Source organism: Nannobrachium achirus, assembly GCF_963921795.1.
Source record: "Nannobrachium achirus genome assembly, chromosome: 9".
In the NCBI taxonomy this organism is placed as follows: domain Eukaryota; kingdom Metazoa; phylum Chordata; class Actinopteri; order Myctophiformes; family Myctophidae; genus Nannobrachium; species Nannobrachium achirus.
The window spans coordinates 51,274,561-51,291,413 of NC_137818.1; the positions used below are offsets into that span (position 1 = coordinate 51,274,561).

At 41.3% G+C, this 16,853-nt stretch overlaps 1 protein-coding gene across 1 annotated transcript in view; it reads right to left on the reverse strand.

Moving 5' to 3' along the window:
- Nucleotides 1–4,994: 4,994 nt before the first annotated feature.
- Nucleotides 4,995–16,853, reverse strand: part of plxnb1a (plexin b1a) — a gene marked incomplete at both ends in the record, with an annotated part of 93,287 nt that continues 81,428 nt past the window's right edge. Inside the window, 8 exons of the mRNA XM_080732871.1 lie at nt 4,995–5,099; nt 5,633–5,707; nt 6,220–6,295; nt 8,017–8,081; nt 8,823–8,970; nt 9,504–9,664; nt 11,457–11,629; nt 15,224–15,308. Of these exons, the coding sequence (XP_080588997.1) occupies nt 4,995–5,099; nt 5,633–5,707; nt 6,220–6,295; nt 8,017–8,081; nt 8,823–8,970; nt 9,504–9,664; nt 11,457–11,629; nt 15,224–15,308 (888 nt within the window). The remainder of the gene's footprint in view (nt 5,100–5,632; nt 5,708–6,219; nt 6,296–8,016; nt 8,082–8,822; nt 8,971–9,503; nt 9,665–11,456; nt 11,630–15,223; nt 15,309–16,853) is intronic.

Sequence of the window (16,853 nt, forward strand, 5' to 3'; positions counted from 1 at the left end):
GGTAGCAGATGTCGCAATTTCACTTTCTACTGGTGTGAAGATAATGTATATCTATGAGGTTTTTGTGAACTTAACACTTGATTTTATTGTCTTATAAACACGTTATGTTTTCAATCCCTTGTTTAAAGTATTTTTTTGAATCTTCAAGATATCCACGGGTCTCCAACGCCCCATAGTGCATTGCGCAGACGCTGTACCGAGCTTCCGGCGCCACAGCCGAGTGTGATTTACAAGCTCACAACGGGTTGCATCTGCGACGCAACATGAGCTTGTATGTCTGCTGTTAAACCGGAAGTGTGGTCCAAATAATCTCCAGTAAACTCCTGCGGAAACAGGTGGATACGTTTAATAAATTATGGTCACATTTTAAAATTGATGGTAAAATAGGCAATGTTTCTAGGCTTTCTATTGGTTCTATCGAGTGAAGACCCGCCCTCCAGCCAATAGCATTCATTTGATTCATTTCCGTTTTCCTTTCTGGAGACATAGAAAGATGGCGGATTTGCAATCACTGAAAAATATTCTTTTACAGTCTACTAGAACCAATGGCGTCACGTTTCCTTTATAAATCTATGCTCTTGACTTTGCACAAATGGACCCTTCGGGTTGATGTGTGCACCGGGGGTTGAATTGCAATTCTGATTTCAACTCAATTTATTGTCTCAAGTTGTATGTCTATATTATAATTATTATGGAAATTATCCGAACAATTGCACACCGAGTCTATATGTGTGTGTGTGTGTGTGTGTGTGTGTGTGTGTGTGTGTGTGTGTGTGTGTGTGTGTGTGTGTGTGTGTGTGTGTGTGTGTGTGTGTGTGTGTGTGTGTGTGTGGTGAGAGCAAAATAAACCCAGGCCTCAGTTGACATTTGGACCACTTTATTGCATCACATTAAGTTGGCATTAGCGATACCCTATCAAACAGTTAGAGAAAGCTAAATAGGGGTCGAGTTACTTAAGAATTATGTACATGAGAAATGTTCAACAAAACATTTGCATTCAGCTCTTCATACACAACAAGTCAGCAACAAAGCAGCAACACTGTGCTCATGGCAAACAATGCTTTTTTTTCTTCTTTTCTCATTGAACAAGGAAATTGGTTACTACATCACAAACCATAAAGACATTCCCTTCTCATGTAACTTCACGTCTAAAATGGGATGTAAAATCTAAAAACAGGATTTGATATCTCAACGCAAGTTCTAAAGCAGTGGATTATGCATTTGAATTCAATGTGCAGGTTTCTGTAATTCTTCACTCTTTCTTCACTCCAAATGATGTTATGTTAATTTGATGTTAACAAATATGGTGTCAAATCAACCAGACATAATTATTTTTTTCTGAGTCATGGAGGAGAGGCACTGCATGAAGCCAATTTTAAAGGACCCTACTGCCACCAACAGAGGAAATATCTTTATATACAGTACTTTATGTGTACGTTTTCTCCATGGTTACCCATTAACTGTCACTGCAGTGCAGAGTTAATAACTTCTGGACATTTGAATTGCGTTTGTAAATCAATCATATCACCAGGGACTATTCTCAGCAATTGTGTGTGCAAGTTCACTTCTTTCTTTGCGTGTGATAATTTTGTATGTGTAATGTATTTTCAGACAGTATAAGGATCAAGGACATAGAAAGGAGACACATGCTAGACTCACCTGACGGGAGTCAGATTCAAACCTGGATCCATGAGTCCACCGGGCACTCCAGCAAACTCATTTCTATCCCATAATGACGTTCATGGCAAGCAGTGGCTTCAAGCAAACTATCAATCAAAGTACAGACTGAATCATGGTCAATGGGCTTAACATACACAGTAAAATCCTCAGTGTTAAATGGTATATCCTATAGATAAAACATTGTATGAAAACAAATAATACAAAATGGAATCCATCCATAGAGCTTTTTAAAAAACTGAAAAAAGTATTGTTTTAGTTGGGGAATGTAATGCACATTGTAAAGCACTTGGCGCTATAAAAATGAACCGCTTAACTCTGATACCATATTGTCGCTGTCGGGTGGAAACCTCGTATCTCCAAGTTTCAAATTTGTACGTTCTTTCGCAAAGTAAAGCCCTGCTTCATCATACAAGGCTGTCGCACAAAAGTAGTGAAAACAGCAGATCTACAAGCACACAACGCCTCGCGGTGCGAGGCGTTGTGTGCTTGTAGATCGGCTGTTTTCACTAGTTTAACTCATTTTTAAAATGATAAATGCAAAACGAACGGTTTTGGACATACAAGGTTTTCACCCGTCAACGACGATATGGAAGGGTGGTTATATTTACACTCTGAGTTACAAAGGCATAAATTGGCAATGAGGATTTTACTTTGTACGAGGTATCCTTTAACCTGGTCCTTGGGGATCTGATAGGTGGATTCCACGGCGTTTCAAATTTTACCGTTGATGTATTTTACTTGTAACCAACCAACAAGATATGCCAGCAAATAAATAAATAAATAAAATTAGAAAAACCTAACAATAGACAAGAAAGAGACTAATAAGCATCAAAATGAAAAAGAATCAGAAGCCACAGGGTGTTAAATTATCATAACGATGCAACTTGAACGATTTTAGGACTTTAGAATATATGGCATATTGAACGGTTGGGGGACATACTGTACGTGTTTTCGGTGGCACATCGTTTTTTACATACAGTAGGTAGCAGACAGGGACTTTGCCCAAATGTCCACTGGAGGCAGCAGATTCTAAAAAGAAATAAAACATTTAAGTAAGTGTTAAAAAAAGGAGAGTTAATTGCCAGATTAAAGACAGATCACTGGCATCCTTTCACCACAGTTGTTGTTTTTTTCAAAGCTTGATTTGAAAACGTAATCTTAATAACAGTAAAAGACAAACACAGTGACAATAGCATAAGAAAACGATAGAGTCTCCGTCCTCCAAAAAAAGACAAAAATAAGTTGGGGGAAAACAACAACCCAGAAAAACACCATAGCAACAAGATATAATTGAAGTTCATTGGACCTAAGACATGCTATGAATGAAACAAAAATTTTAATTCTGACATTTGGACGGATAGGATAAGACAGTTTCTAAAGTGTTTCTAGAGGCACAATGTCATACTGTCTTGGGGTCATAATATCACATTATCGTAAGAGAACAAAAAGGACATTCACCATGGTGGAGTTTGGGAGAGAACCCACCACCACTGTACTGGTCACCCTCGACAGAATTAAAAAACAGCCACACACACACAATCCCCTCTTGAAACCCTTGTATAAAAACCGCTTCAACTACACAAAGCAACAGCTATGGATTAGAACATCAACCGGACACGTGAAGCTAGAAAAAAATGAAAATTAAATACACTTATACTGGATCTCCTTCAAAAGAAAACATCACATGTCCAGCAAAAGCTATCATAATAGCATAAAAGTAATGCCTAAATCATACTTTGTCGTACAACGTGCTGCTTGACGCGAAAAAACAACTGCTTTTTCTTCTGAAAATCTGTCGTTTTCATCGAGAGACGCGGTTGAGTGACGGGGTATGCATCAGGATTTACTCTCAAAAAGTAAGACTTCGGAGGAAAAGTGATTGAATGTAACATTAACGCAGAAAGAACAGCGAAAAGTCTCTCGACTACTCCGAAAGGCAACTCAGGTCTCCCAGCCCACCGGTCCTTTCATAGCATCATCATCCGTCTGACTGCTCCCAGTAAGACTTTGACAGGATGTGGTCAGTCTCCTGTTTACAGGCCATCAGAGATCTCAGCCTACCAGTTGCGTCTAAACCAGGGGTCTTCAACAGGGGGTCCGGGACCCCTAGGGCATCCTTACAGTTACTACAGGGGGTCCACCAAATCTTTGTGTGATAAGATTTGTTTTTTCTACACTACCACTTGAACCCTAGTATTAGCCAAGAATAACCAATCTACAAGAATAGCCGATCTACAAGCTCACAACGCCTCGCAGCTTGTAGATCTGCTATTCTTAGCAGAAGTTTGGTGTAGAGGGCAGTTCAAGTGGTTAAATGTCTAAAAATACACATCAGACCAATAACCTACACTGATGATAGTGCTGTCAAACAAGTCTACTCTGTCTAAGAAATTCAACACAATTTTATGAAATATGTAGTGGGGGTCCCTGCTTCATCACTCTCTCAGCTGGGGTCCTTGGCCTGAAAACGTTGAAGACCCCTGGTCTAAAACTCAATAGTTGTTAAAACTGTGTGTAAAAAAATGTGTAGACGTCCAAAATAACTGCATTGCAGAATCGATGCAGAAGACTTTTGGGCAGTGACATGACTTGTTTTCAAACCAGTAGGCGGAGGTTTGTAAGCACATTTCTAGCAAAAACGATAAATTTAGACTATCAGTAGGGGGCGATCTCCGATCACCTGGCAACGCGAGCCTGGGAGGATGTGGTAGGAAAACGCCACAGCCCTCCCAACAGTAAATTCCAGTTCTCGGCTTCTCTCTCTACACAAGTCCTCAGCAGCAAAACGTCTTCAAAATCCATCCACTTATACGTACAAGACAGAGAGAGCTTCTGCTTGGCGGGGGAATGTTCTGTGCGGTCCGTCGAGCTTAGATCTTCAATCTTAGATCCACCGAGATAGCTTCAAGAAAGAGGATACTCTGTGTGTTGCTTTCCTCGTATTGTTACTCCCTTCTGGTTGGAGAAATGACGAGATTTAAGTATCTTAGTATTCATCTACAAGTTCAGGGGAAACGCCTTTTCTCCAACTGTCTGGGTTTTTGTGCTCAACTCACCATAAAGTAGCTTCCTTTTGTAGGGGTCCTCTTACTTCAAGCGTCAGTGACCAGTGGGATTATTATTATTATTTTGTTTTGAGTCAAGGCATTCTTCACGACAAAATCACATCACAAGATCTCCAAACGTCTACGTGTTTCCGTTTGTGCTTCGAGGGGGCGTCTTTATTTTTTGTCCCAGAGTGGAGACCTGTCACACCATCTACGTCACCTCTCTTTTAATCCACAGGTGGGATTGGTCATGGTCCTTGGGAGGGGTCATAAGTCGGTGACCTTGTTCTCCACGGCTGCGGCGATCTGTTGCAGCCTGTAGCCCAGCTGCATCTTCTGGGCTGTGGGGTCTTCTTCCAGAGCGGTGATGATCTGAGGGGAGAGTTACTATAGTGAAACTCAGAACAAGAAAACACTTGGCTTAACCACCCATTTAGGCCTAAACGCAAAGCTGTGTCACTTTAACCATTATTTATTCTTTAACTATAAAAAAAGAAATAGCAGATATACAAGCTCACAGGGGACAGGGGACCCCCCAGAAGCAAATATTTTAGTTACAAATGTTCGCTTTTAAAAAGATATACCGGTATTCAAAGAAAAGAAAAGAAAAAACATGATTTCTTGAAATGAATGCTGCACGGTCCTAGTGACCGATGATATTTTGGGAGGCAACAAAAATTCCAGAAAAGATATTATATCAACTATAACTTTTGTTTAATTGAAAAATGTACACAGTATGACTTTAATATGTAATATTTCACACTGTAGGATGACAACCGTTTTAGTTCCAAATCCTAAAATGTTCCCTAAATCGGTGCAGTAAAGAGCTAATCTCCATATTGTTTTAGAACAAAGCTGCTGCTGGTATATGATACTGTACATACAGGAGTCTGAATTAGACTTACCTGGTCATAGTATTTGTTGATGTACTTGTACAACTCATGTAGGGCCACAAGATAGTTAACCTCGCCAGCATAATTCTAAACAGGGAGAGGCACACACGCACACGCACACACACACACACACACACACACACACACACACACACACACACACACACACACACACACACACACACACACAGGTTAGAGCCATATTATAATTTGTTCCACAAAGATCTTTCCTGCCGATCCGGCAAGTGAGCGGAGAATTACTTTTTTATACGGAAAGGTACACACACCCCTGGTATTGTGCTTTGGCTAATGACCATCCAAAACACAACATCCACTCGTCCCGACTCGCCTGCCTCGTTAGAGAGAGTGGATTCATGTTGGTTCCTTGAAACTCTGTCACTTTGGTCCCAGAGGAACTCTTTTATTCCCCTTCGCCCTCAGTAAGGACTCTCTTTCTTCACCATTAAAACTTTGTATTGGTCAACACATACATTTTTCATCACAGATGCCAGATTCCTACGGTCTGTCACCCGATGGGTTGTAAATCTAGAGTGGCTCCAACCTGCGAAACGAGTGTGGGGGACATTCGAGCAACGTACCCGGGAGAGTTCAGCGAGAGCAGAGTTCATTTCCTGGTCGCTGGCGGAGATGGTCTGACGGATGTCTGCATAGTACCTGGAGAGAGACAGACAGACAGACAGACAGACAGAGGGGGACAGAGGGGAGAAAGTAGGAGGGAAAGTGAGAGAAAGAGATAGAACATGACACATCGAAGAAAGTAATGAGTGATAGAGAGTGCCACAAAGCAATGTGAAAACGACATGACATGAAAATGACAAATAATGTGCTTTTTCGTCGCACTGCAAAAATAGGCAATCTACTGAGGGTCTTCAACGTTTTCAGGCCAAGAACCCCTTAGCTGAGATAGAGCTGAAGCAGGGCCCCCAGATTCCATATAGTTTCATCGTTTGACAGCAAAATCATCTGTGTATTTTAGATTCATGTCAATTTGTGTTTTCAGATACTCATAAACAAATGTCAATACTTATAAAGCTTGACATTTCACTCTGTCCTTAGTCTGCTCTTTTTCCCCTCTACACCAGAGCTTTTTGCCAAAAGGCTATGAGGCGTTGTGAGCTTGTAGATATGCAATCTTTTGGCTAAAGTTCTCCGAATATGGACGGTAGGGTTCAAGTGGTTAATATAAAAAAGGAGGAAAAAAAGTTTCTATCACACAAAGATTTGGACGGCCACCTGTAGTAACTCTGAGGACCCTCTAGGGGTCCCGGACCCCCTGTTGAAGACCCCTGATCTACATAATCACATAGCGTCTTGATGCGTCACATTGTGAGCTTGTAGATTGTCTATTTTCAGCGCACAAATACATACAATCAATGTATGCATTGTTAAGATGTGTGTGTGTGTACTTATTTTAATGATCAATCAATAATTGATTGTGTTCCAGCTTGGATCGATGGAAACAACGTATTGCATATCAACGTTACACTATCAATACAATCTTGTGGGCCCGCTTGCAATATCCTCGCGGCCCACAGGTTGGGGGAATGGCTGTTCCACGCCATTTCTCCACCTCCATCTGTCTCATTGTGTAACGGTGAGGTCTGCAGGGTTTAATCAGCAGAGGAAGACATTGCGCGCATGGCACGGTCTGCTCTCCAAGCAGCCATGCATGGATTCCTCCCAGGGTGAAGTCTGCCCCGTCTGTGTCACCAACAGATTGTCCCAGACCTCTCTCTCTCACTCTCTCTCTCTTCTGCAGGGGTGTCGCGCCAAATTCTGGGCCCTGGGTACAAGGATTCACTGCGGGCCCCCCGTGAGTGTTCTTCATAGGGGGAGGGTGTTTAACCCCATTTAGACTGGGAACGCATTATTTTGTGCTTTAACTATTGAAAAATAGCAGTATACAAGCTTGCTGCGCGCACTGAGTGCCGCGCTGCAAGCTTGTAGATCTGATATTTTTGAAAAACTATGTTTCTATGTCAGTGGTGCTCAAACCTTTTCACGTGAAGGACCCCCAAAATGATATGTATATGGCCATGGACCCCCATCTCAAAATATTTAGTTCCAGGGACCCCCCAGAAGCAAAATTTGAGTTACAAAAAATACATATATTGAAAGATTTGCACACATTTTCACGACTTTTAAAAAATAGCAGATCTACAAGCTCACAGCGCGGCACTCGGTGCCGCGCTGTGAGCTTGTATATCTGCTATTTTTCAATAGCTAAAGTATTAAATAATTCCAGGTCCCTCCACCTTGGGCCCTAGTAACTCAGTCCCACTCCCCCCCCCCTCCCTGTGACGCCCCTGCTCTTCTCTGCCGAGGGTTGTTTTTATTCCCGGGGTCAGCAGTGCGAGCGGCTGGCATATTCTCACCTCTCCACCATCTGCTTGTAGCGAGGGATGTCTCGGGCGTACAGCAACTTGTTGATAGGCGAGTCCTGCAGAGGAGAGGCAGATGGGACATTTGGTTAGCGGCTTGCCACGATGCAGGTAGCCATTATACTCGACAGGGGAGTGTCTAGGACCCCAGAGCAGAGAGTTGTTGGGGCTGACATGACCGGACTCATAGATGGGGATGGTTTACTGATGTTTTTTGGTTCTTGCATAATCTGAGGCATTTTAATTATTTCGTTTATACATTTTTGGACTTAAAAAAAAGGACTTAAAAAACGTTTGAGAACCCTTCGCAGGAGTGCAAATTAATACAGATCAATGCTCAATGCTGTGTGTGTTTTGATGATGTTGACAAACTGTTTTTTAAAGATTTGTTTTGGAGCTTTTGCCTTTATTGGATAGGACAGTAGACTGACAGGAAATGGGGGGAGAGATGGGGAGTGGCGAAGATCGTCCGGATTGGGAATCGAACCGGCAACGCTGCCAGGCATCCATGCCTACTGTATGTGGCAATGCCTAAGTGGTATGCGCCTGGACCAGTAGGTCAGCACTGCTATCTTTATCTCTAATGTAAAAACAACAGCTTTAATTAACCCTGAACAAATGCTGAACCAGCCTCCCAGATGATGAGATAGATCTGGGGCAACGAATTTAAAATATGTTAAAGACTGGCCCCAAACACACATACACACACAGATTTGTAACTGTAGCATTATGCTTGATTACATTATATGCCATTGTAAGACAAAGTATAAATCAAGCTTTGGTGTGGTTAAATGCCTCACCCGTCCTAGTTTGTGGTCAGCGATGGTGCAGGAGTCCATGAAGGTCTGGGCGATGACGGACAGCACAGCGTCCACGTGGTCCGAGGCCTGGATGTCGAAGATAAACTGGGGATTCTTCAAGATGTTGATCCAGAACCGCAATGGAAGACTGGTCCCCACAGAGGAAACACATCAGTTAGAATTCATTCACTGGCCAAGGAGGAGCGCAACTCTTGTCATTATTCTGAACGTTGCTGTCTGTGGACAGTTATACTGCAGGATCCTACAGTACCCATTTGTGGGTCGCAGACCCATCTTTTAGGGTCCCTTAATTTTTGGTTTCCTACATATTGTTTTTAATTATTATTATTTCAAAACATTTTCAAAAACATTCCTAAAACAAGCAAAACGAATCATGAATTAAAAACAAAATGTTATGATTTTTCCTGTAATTTCATAAAGAAATCAAAGAAAAATCTAAGGAATTCCATACATTTGAAAACAATTTGTTTAAGAAGTAGTGAAAATACTAGCCGATCTACAAGCTCGCAACGCGTTGTGAGCTTATAGATCTGCTGTTTTCACTAATTTGGGTTCTAGGAAAAGGTGTCATTTCTTTTTTGTGTCTTGAGCTAAAAAGTTTGGGAACTGTATGTGTCTGAGAGTGTAAACTGTTAAACCATTGAGACGTTGCTGTGTTACCTGTTGGTCTTCCAGATGTGAATGGTCTCGGGGTCGGTGATGTTGTGTTGCAGGGCCTGTTCGTCCAACATGTCAAAGAAGTACTTGACGGCCAGAGGAACGGGACGGCTGGTGCTGAGGATGGCTGTGAACAGGTCATCCACAAACTTCTGGAGTGTCCCCTAAGAGACAATACCACACACCAAAAGTAAGACAAACTTCTGGAGTGTCCCCTAAGAGACAATACCACACACCAAAAGTAAGACAAACTTCTGGAGTGTCCCCTAAGAGACAATACCACACACCAAAAGTAAGACAAACTTCTGGAGTGTCCCCTAAGAGACAATACCACACACCAAAAGTATGAATAGACAGAATGGAAGAACAGAAAGACAGCCATAGTTCAATGATTATTGTATTATTTACAGCATGCACTGTGATTGTCTCATGAAAGGAACACTAATTTTCAACCATATCTACATAGAACTTGTCCTCACTAATGCTCACGATGGCACCATTTCTGTCTATTCTTTCTGTCTCATTGCTAAGCAGGTTTGATACAGGTTCAGACAAGATTTCAAACTTCCTTTTCCTTTAATTATCCATGTTTCAAGCAGGTTGCCTTGTTTTCTTTACATTTTTCGCAATCTGTGCATCTCTCTCTCGCATGGAAGTGCGTTTGTGCCCAGCAGATTTCAACGTGTTAGTTTAGTGCTGGACAGGTGAAACTCTGTCCACTGAACCACATGACCCGGGAGCTGTCCATGGTGCTGAGTAGTACACGTGTTCTAAAGTAAACCATAGAATGTAAAAAATATGGACAGCGTCACAACATTGGTTTCTATAGACCTTAAATGAAGCCTAATTTTCAGCGCCATTTTTAAATGCATGGAACAAATCATTGTTTGTATCTCCTGGTACAGTATGTTGTAGCATGTACAGTAGTAAATACAGAGTAGACTGTTTATACTTTAACATGTCCACATTTCAATAACTAACTGCAGTCAAAGAGAACAGATGCATTATTGATAACCATACCTTTAATCATGCCTGTGTTATAAATTACAAAATGATAAATTAGATAGTTGGCAGACAATAATAGGAACCAACCAACAGCTGTTCCAAGGTTATTGGAACGATGGCTTCTATTCCAGCATGCTAACTTTCCTGGAAGAGAAGGGTTGCACTTTCTATTTGCTTGGAATCGTTGATGTGATTGGTACAGGACAGGTTGCTGAACGGTCCAAAGCCCACCAATGAGACGCAGAGTGAGTGAGTAGACAGAAATGGTGCCATCTTATAATTACTTGTCTTACTACTGAGAGAGTAAAAATGGAACCAAATGGACCCATATACCATTTGTATTCTCTCATAGTTAAATTAACACCGACTATGTTGCAGTGTAGGTTGGGGTCCCAGAGATTAAACCGTTTAGACAGCATTATTTTATGCTTTAATTAATACAAAATAGCAGATATACAAGCTCACAGCGCGCTGCGAGCTTGTAGATCTGCTATTTTTGAGTAGACTTTGAATATTTTGACCCGATTCTATAAGTGTCTTCTAAATTCTAAATATTTTTTTTTCTTTTTTTTAAACTATGTCAGTGGTGCTCAAACTTTTTCATGTGAAGGACCCCCAAAATTATATGTATTTGGCCACGGACCCCCATCTCAAATTATTTAGTTCCAGGAACCCCCCAGAAGCAAAATTTGAGTTACAAATGTCTGCTTAAAAAATACATATATTCAAAAATGTGCACACATTTTCAAAAATAGCAGATCTACAAGCTTGCAGTGCGGCACTCTGTGCTGTGCTGTGAGCTTGTATATCTGCTATTTTTCAATAGCTAAAATAATTCCAGGCCTAAATGGGTTCAAAAAAAGAAAGAAAAAAAAATTATATCAAATGGGGGTCCGTGGTTTAACGCATATCAAATTGGGGGTCCTTGTAAGGATGACTGGTCTAGCAGACCTTCATGGAGAGGAGTCGTGTGAGGTAGATCTCAGGGATGGCCTTGGCTCTCTCTCCTCCTCTCTCCCTCACGCTGCCTCTCCTGTGCTTGGGAAGCTCCGCCTCCTCGCTGGCCTTCACCAGGTGCCACAGCCTCACACCCCCCTCCTCCCCGTCATCCAGCATGGGCGTCTCTGAGGGCCGGGACACACAGCCTGGTCAATATAATATAGCCACACTTTCTTTACATTTTCTAACGCAGGGGTCTTCAACGTTTTCAGTCAAAGGACCCCTTAGTTGAGAGAGAGATGAAGCAGGCAGGGACTCCCACAACCTTTTTATAGATTCCATAGTTTCATTGTTTGACAGCACAATCATCAGTGTATTTTGGATTCATGTCAATTTATGTTTTCAGATATTAAACCACTTGAACCGTCATTACCTAATAAACTTGACCTTTTACTCTGTGCTTAGTCTGCTCTTTTTCCCCTCTACACCAAACCTCTATGCCGAAAATGTGTTAGTTGTTAATATAAAAATAAAATATAAAAGGATTGGAAGATTTGGAGGACCGCCTGTAGTAACTCTGAGAACACCTTAGGGGTCCCGGACCCCCTGTTGAAGACCCCTGTTCTAACGGGTTGATTGAGAAGCCACAGAGAAATAGAGATTTGTTTTCAGTGAATCGTTTTTCATTTGATTTGATATTGAAGTGATTCATCATCATTATTATTATTATTATTATATTTATTATGTATTAGATATATATTTTAACCACAATATATCTATTAAGTTTGAGAGTTCAATTCAGTATATTGGCCATTCCTATTTACAAACCACATGGACTGGTTGTACAATAATATTTCTATTATATAGTGAATACACACACATACAGGTTACATTTTCCAAATACAAGGTCCAATGGTGACCTCTGCTGGTTATTTAGACTCTCCTCAAATAATATGTAATAATAAATAAACCAAACCATTAGATGTGTTTGTTTATTTGTTTAAAAAATATAATGTTTAAATATGGTAAAAGAAAATTGGATTTTTACTTGAGTCGACTCGTGACCCATACAAATTCTTGGTCTGTGACCCACAAATGGGTCCAGACCAAGGGGCAAGTTCTGCCGATTTAAAATGACTCCAATACGGAAGTAAAACTTCCTATGATTGGCCGCTAGTTGCGCTGTTTTCCCCCTCGGCCGATAGCAAAAAGAATTGTTCACCATTGGATCCCATTCATTTTCCCCTTTCGTGTTCTAACCTTAATTAACATTTTCATGAATACTTTATGGTTCCTATCGCTAGTTATCGCTAGCCTTTCAATCACCATCATATGCGTTTTGTCGAAATTTGGTCCAATGTATTTTAAAATAAATTATAAAGTTGCAGGGTGGGGGCGGGGCCGACTTCTGATGAAACTGATCTGCGGCCAGCCTGCATGCACTGATGCACAATTCGGTTACCCAGAGCAGAGCAGATCTAACAACTCGTCGTAATGCGACGCACTGTTAGCTAGATCGGTTTATTTTGTACAACGGCGTGTAAACATTTTTACAAAATAAATCTATTATACAAACCCAGGTTACAATGTACATTTAGCAGACGCTTAATCCAGAGCTATTAAAATGAGTGAGGACATAAATAAACACACATATATTCTCTATAATTATATAAATGTTAAAACATCGTTTTTGTTAATTCGCCTACAATGTATTTACTCTTATAGGCATATCAGCCACAAATACACGACTTGGTATTTATTTATTATGAAGGCTACCTACTGCCCGATTGTGTAACAAGCCTATATATAATGCCACCAAAACAATGCGTCTTTATTTGTTTTTTCTCGTCTTGATTTGTGCAAGTATGGCATGCCATTAAGCTAATAGCCCTACATAAACATATCGACACCAGACAACATATTAGTGGCCACTTACAGCCAAAATAGCCTATGTTCTAAGCCAAGGGAAGCCTATATTATTTTATAAACTCCTCTTTAACATTGGCATATAGCATTCTTGATAATTTGTCAATCATATGCCTACCACAGACTTACTTTATAGGCCTACTTCAGACCATTTATCAAATATTTCATGTAACATTTTGGAAACTGAAAACAGCACTTTTTATATGAAGTTGCATGTCCTGCTATCCTGTATAATTCTTGCCATACCTCATATACCTGTTGTTGGAGCCAGGATGGGAGATCTCGGTCGGGAGCTCTTTTGGAATTTGAAGTTGGTCATAGCAGACTTCGGCGACGTGATGTTATGGCAATTATCTGGCTTTTTGTAGGTTTAGAACGGCTATTAGGTAATAATGTATTTCTCCCAAGTAACCACTCGTATATAAAGTGGTATAGCCTATAATATAATATAAAACTAAAAAGAAACACTCAACATTTAGCCTCACCAAATGGTATTAATTAAAACATTTGAAAATAACACTGAGGCTACAGTATAATTGTCAATAGAACAGTCTGCAGCACGTCAAACTAAGTTAGCACTTACATTCACTCACACATACAAATGTCACACAAATTTGCATAGGAACGCACACAAATAGACATAGGTTGATCTCACATTTTATTTCCAAAATATAAACCAGAATGAAATTGACTGAATCAAAGAGGAGGAATATGCTGAATGATGTAGGCCTGCTACTGTAAAAAAAAACTCAAACAAATGACATGAATCAAGCGCATTTACGATCGCTGATTGAAATAACCTCTTTAGCCTCCCGGAATAATTAACCCACGATACTGCATGTCAGCTCAATAATTAGTTCATGAATCCATTCGTGAATCCAGCTTCTCTTCTACTGTAGGCTGGCTACTTAGCATGTCACAATCACAGACTGTAGTCACAATGGACAATTCATATGCATATTGCATCCATTCCTACATTAATCGCATTGTTAACATAGGTGTCAAATTGTTGTCAGCTTTTGTTAAGAGGTGTGACTGAGAACTATGAATGCACTATGAATGCAACCTCAGTCCTATAAACATCACAAATCCCTGTTAATAAATATGAATAAACACATGCATATTTCTCTGGACGAATGCCTCTTTGCTTTGTGAAAAGTCTAGTGGACAATTAGCCCCATATAACCTCGAGACACAACAGTATGCAGCGACGGGTGAGGTTCTATATGGGGCTAGTGGACAACTGGATTATTATAAGACCCAGCGGAACTACACGGGCACTTTCAAAAGTGGAGTCCTCAACAAGGCTTCCATGCGGGGTACAGAGTCCTAGACGGCCGGTCAGGTTAGCGGTAGCCTCGGGAACCCAGGCTTGGTTAGCGGCGGCTGCAGCGGCTACTCCAGAGTCCAAACGTTTCGGTGCTCAAATCTCCGTGGCAAAATTAAAAAGTTATTCGGACATTTACTGTCACTGCGGTCCGTCTGTGTCATAGACTGTAGAAAAATAGGCTGTGTGTTGTTGTTGTTGTTGCGTTGTTGTTGGCTTGTTGTGGGCGATCCACGTTTTCTTCTTCGTCTGCTGTATTTTCGGCAGAGCTCAACACATTCTCCCAAGTATCCTTGCGTTGCACGTGACCGTTGGCAGCCAATAGCATCTCTGGTAGCATTACAATTCTATTTATTTCTATGATGGCGACACCCATTTCAAGGCGTGGAAAAGGGCCGTTTGCGCTGCATAGAAACCAATGGCGTCATTTCGTCCATATTTTTCTACAGTCTATGGTCCAGACCCACAGTTTGGGAACCAGTGCTGCATATAACAGTATGTAAGGGGTGTATGCAGAAAGACTCACTCTCTCCAGGTATGTAATCGTGACTCTCGTGGTGACGGTGCTTGGTGTTCCTGGGGACCAGGGTGACAGTGGCTCCATCAGGGACCTGCATGGTACAGATGGGAACATTAGTTCCAACACAGTAGTGGCGTTTCCATAAAGCCACTTTTTGCGCATTAACGGCTTATTCGCAAAATGTTTTTATGGAAACACTTCAAAATGCGAATAAACTTTCATTATCCGCAAAAAAAAGTTATCCGCTTGGAGGAGGAGGATTTTGAGCCTTTATCGAATAAACTAAATGCGCCTAAGTGAATGGAAACGGGTCAGACAATAAATGCGAATAGATTATGACGTTCTAGGTCCATTTCCCCTGCCGCTTTACGTCCATGGTATAGCGTAATAGCCCACAAAACAAACCGGTTGTTTGTTACACACGGAGTGACACGGACCGTGTGTAAATTCCTCCCGTTTTCACCTCCCGGAGTCATCGGTGGCAAACCCTTCCTCATCACACGGTGTTGCGTGCCTGAAGTGCCCAATCTACAAGCTCACAGCAGCTCGCATCCACGTCTCCGCGCCACGTTGTGAGCTTGCAGATCGGCCACCTGACCTTCCAGAGGACGCTGAAACTTGCAGGATGAGCACTGTGCAGCGACGCGACCGTGGTTTTCCCGGTTAACCGGTAGCTTTATGTATTGAGAGGAACTACTCTTGCCAATTTCGTAAGAGACTTGTCGCCAATTGTAATATATTTAAAAGTTATTTGGGGCCATGATGATGACTGATAACCCCTTCTTCCCACTACTAGACAGCGACCGAGTCACAGCAGTCAGACGTGCAGACGGTGCAGTGCTCAGGTTCGGTCTGAAAAAAATCAGCCCGATCAACTCTTGCGACCGTCGCTAATTCGAATGACACCCGCAAATGGAAACATGCTAAATTTGCTTTGTCTTAATGCGCATTTCTGATAATTCGCTTCCCTAATTCGAATAAGTTTGTGGAAACATGGCTATTGTCTGCTATGCCTCAACACGCTATACCAGGGTTCCAATACAATGTCTGCATGGATTAACACTCTATACCAGGGTTCCAATACAATGTCTGCATGGATTAACACTCTATACCAGGGTTCCAACACAATGTCTGCATGGATTAACACTCTATACCAGGGTTCCAACACAATGTCTGCATGGATTAACACTCTATACCAGGGTTCCAATACAATGTCTGCATGGATTAACACTCTATACCAGGGTTCCAATACAATGTCTGCATGCATCAACACTCTATGCCAGTGGTTCTCAACCTTTTCAAGCCGTGACCCCCAAAATAATCATATTTGAACTGGGGCCCCCCCACCTGATGAGCACTAAGCGTTGAGGAATTACATTTTATATAACACGGTTCAATTGTGAAAATAGCAGATCCACATGCTCACAACGCCGTTGTGAGCATGTACATCGGCTATTTTCACAATTTATGCCTCTAATATTTGAGAATTTGGCCATTGTTTTAATTTGTGATTTTAGAGGTACTAAAAAGTCCTCAAATTATCAATTTAGAAATGTGCAGATACCCTCTATACACTTAAACTTTATGGTGGTTTGTTTACTGTTGAGTGAGAAAACAAAAAAGTTAATCATTTGGG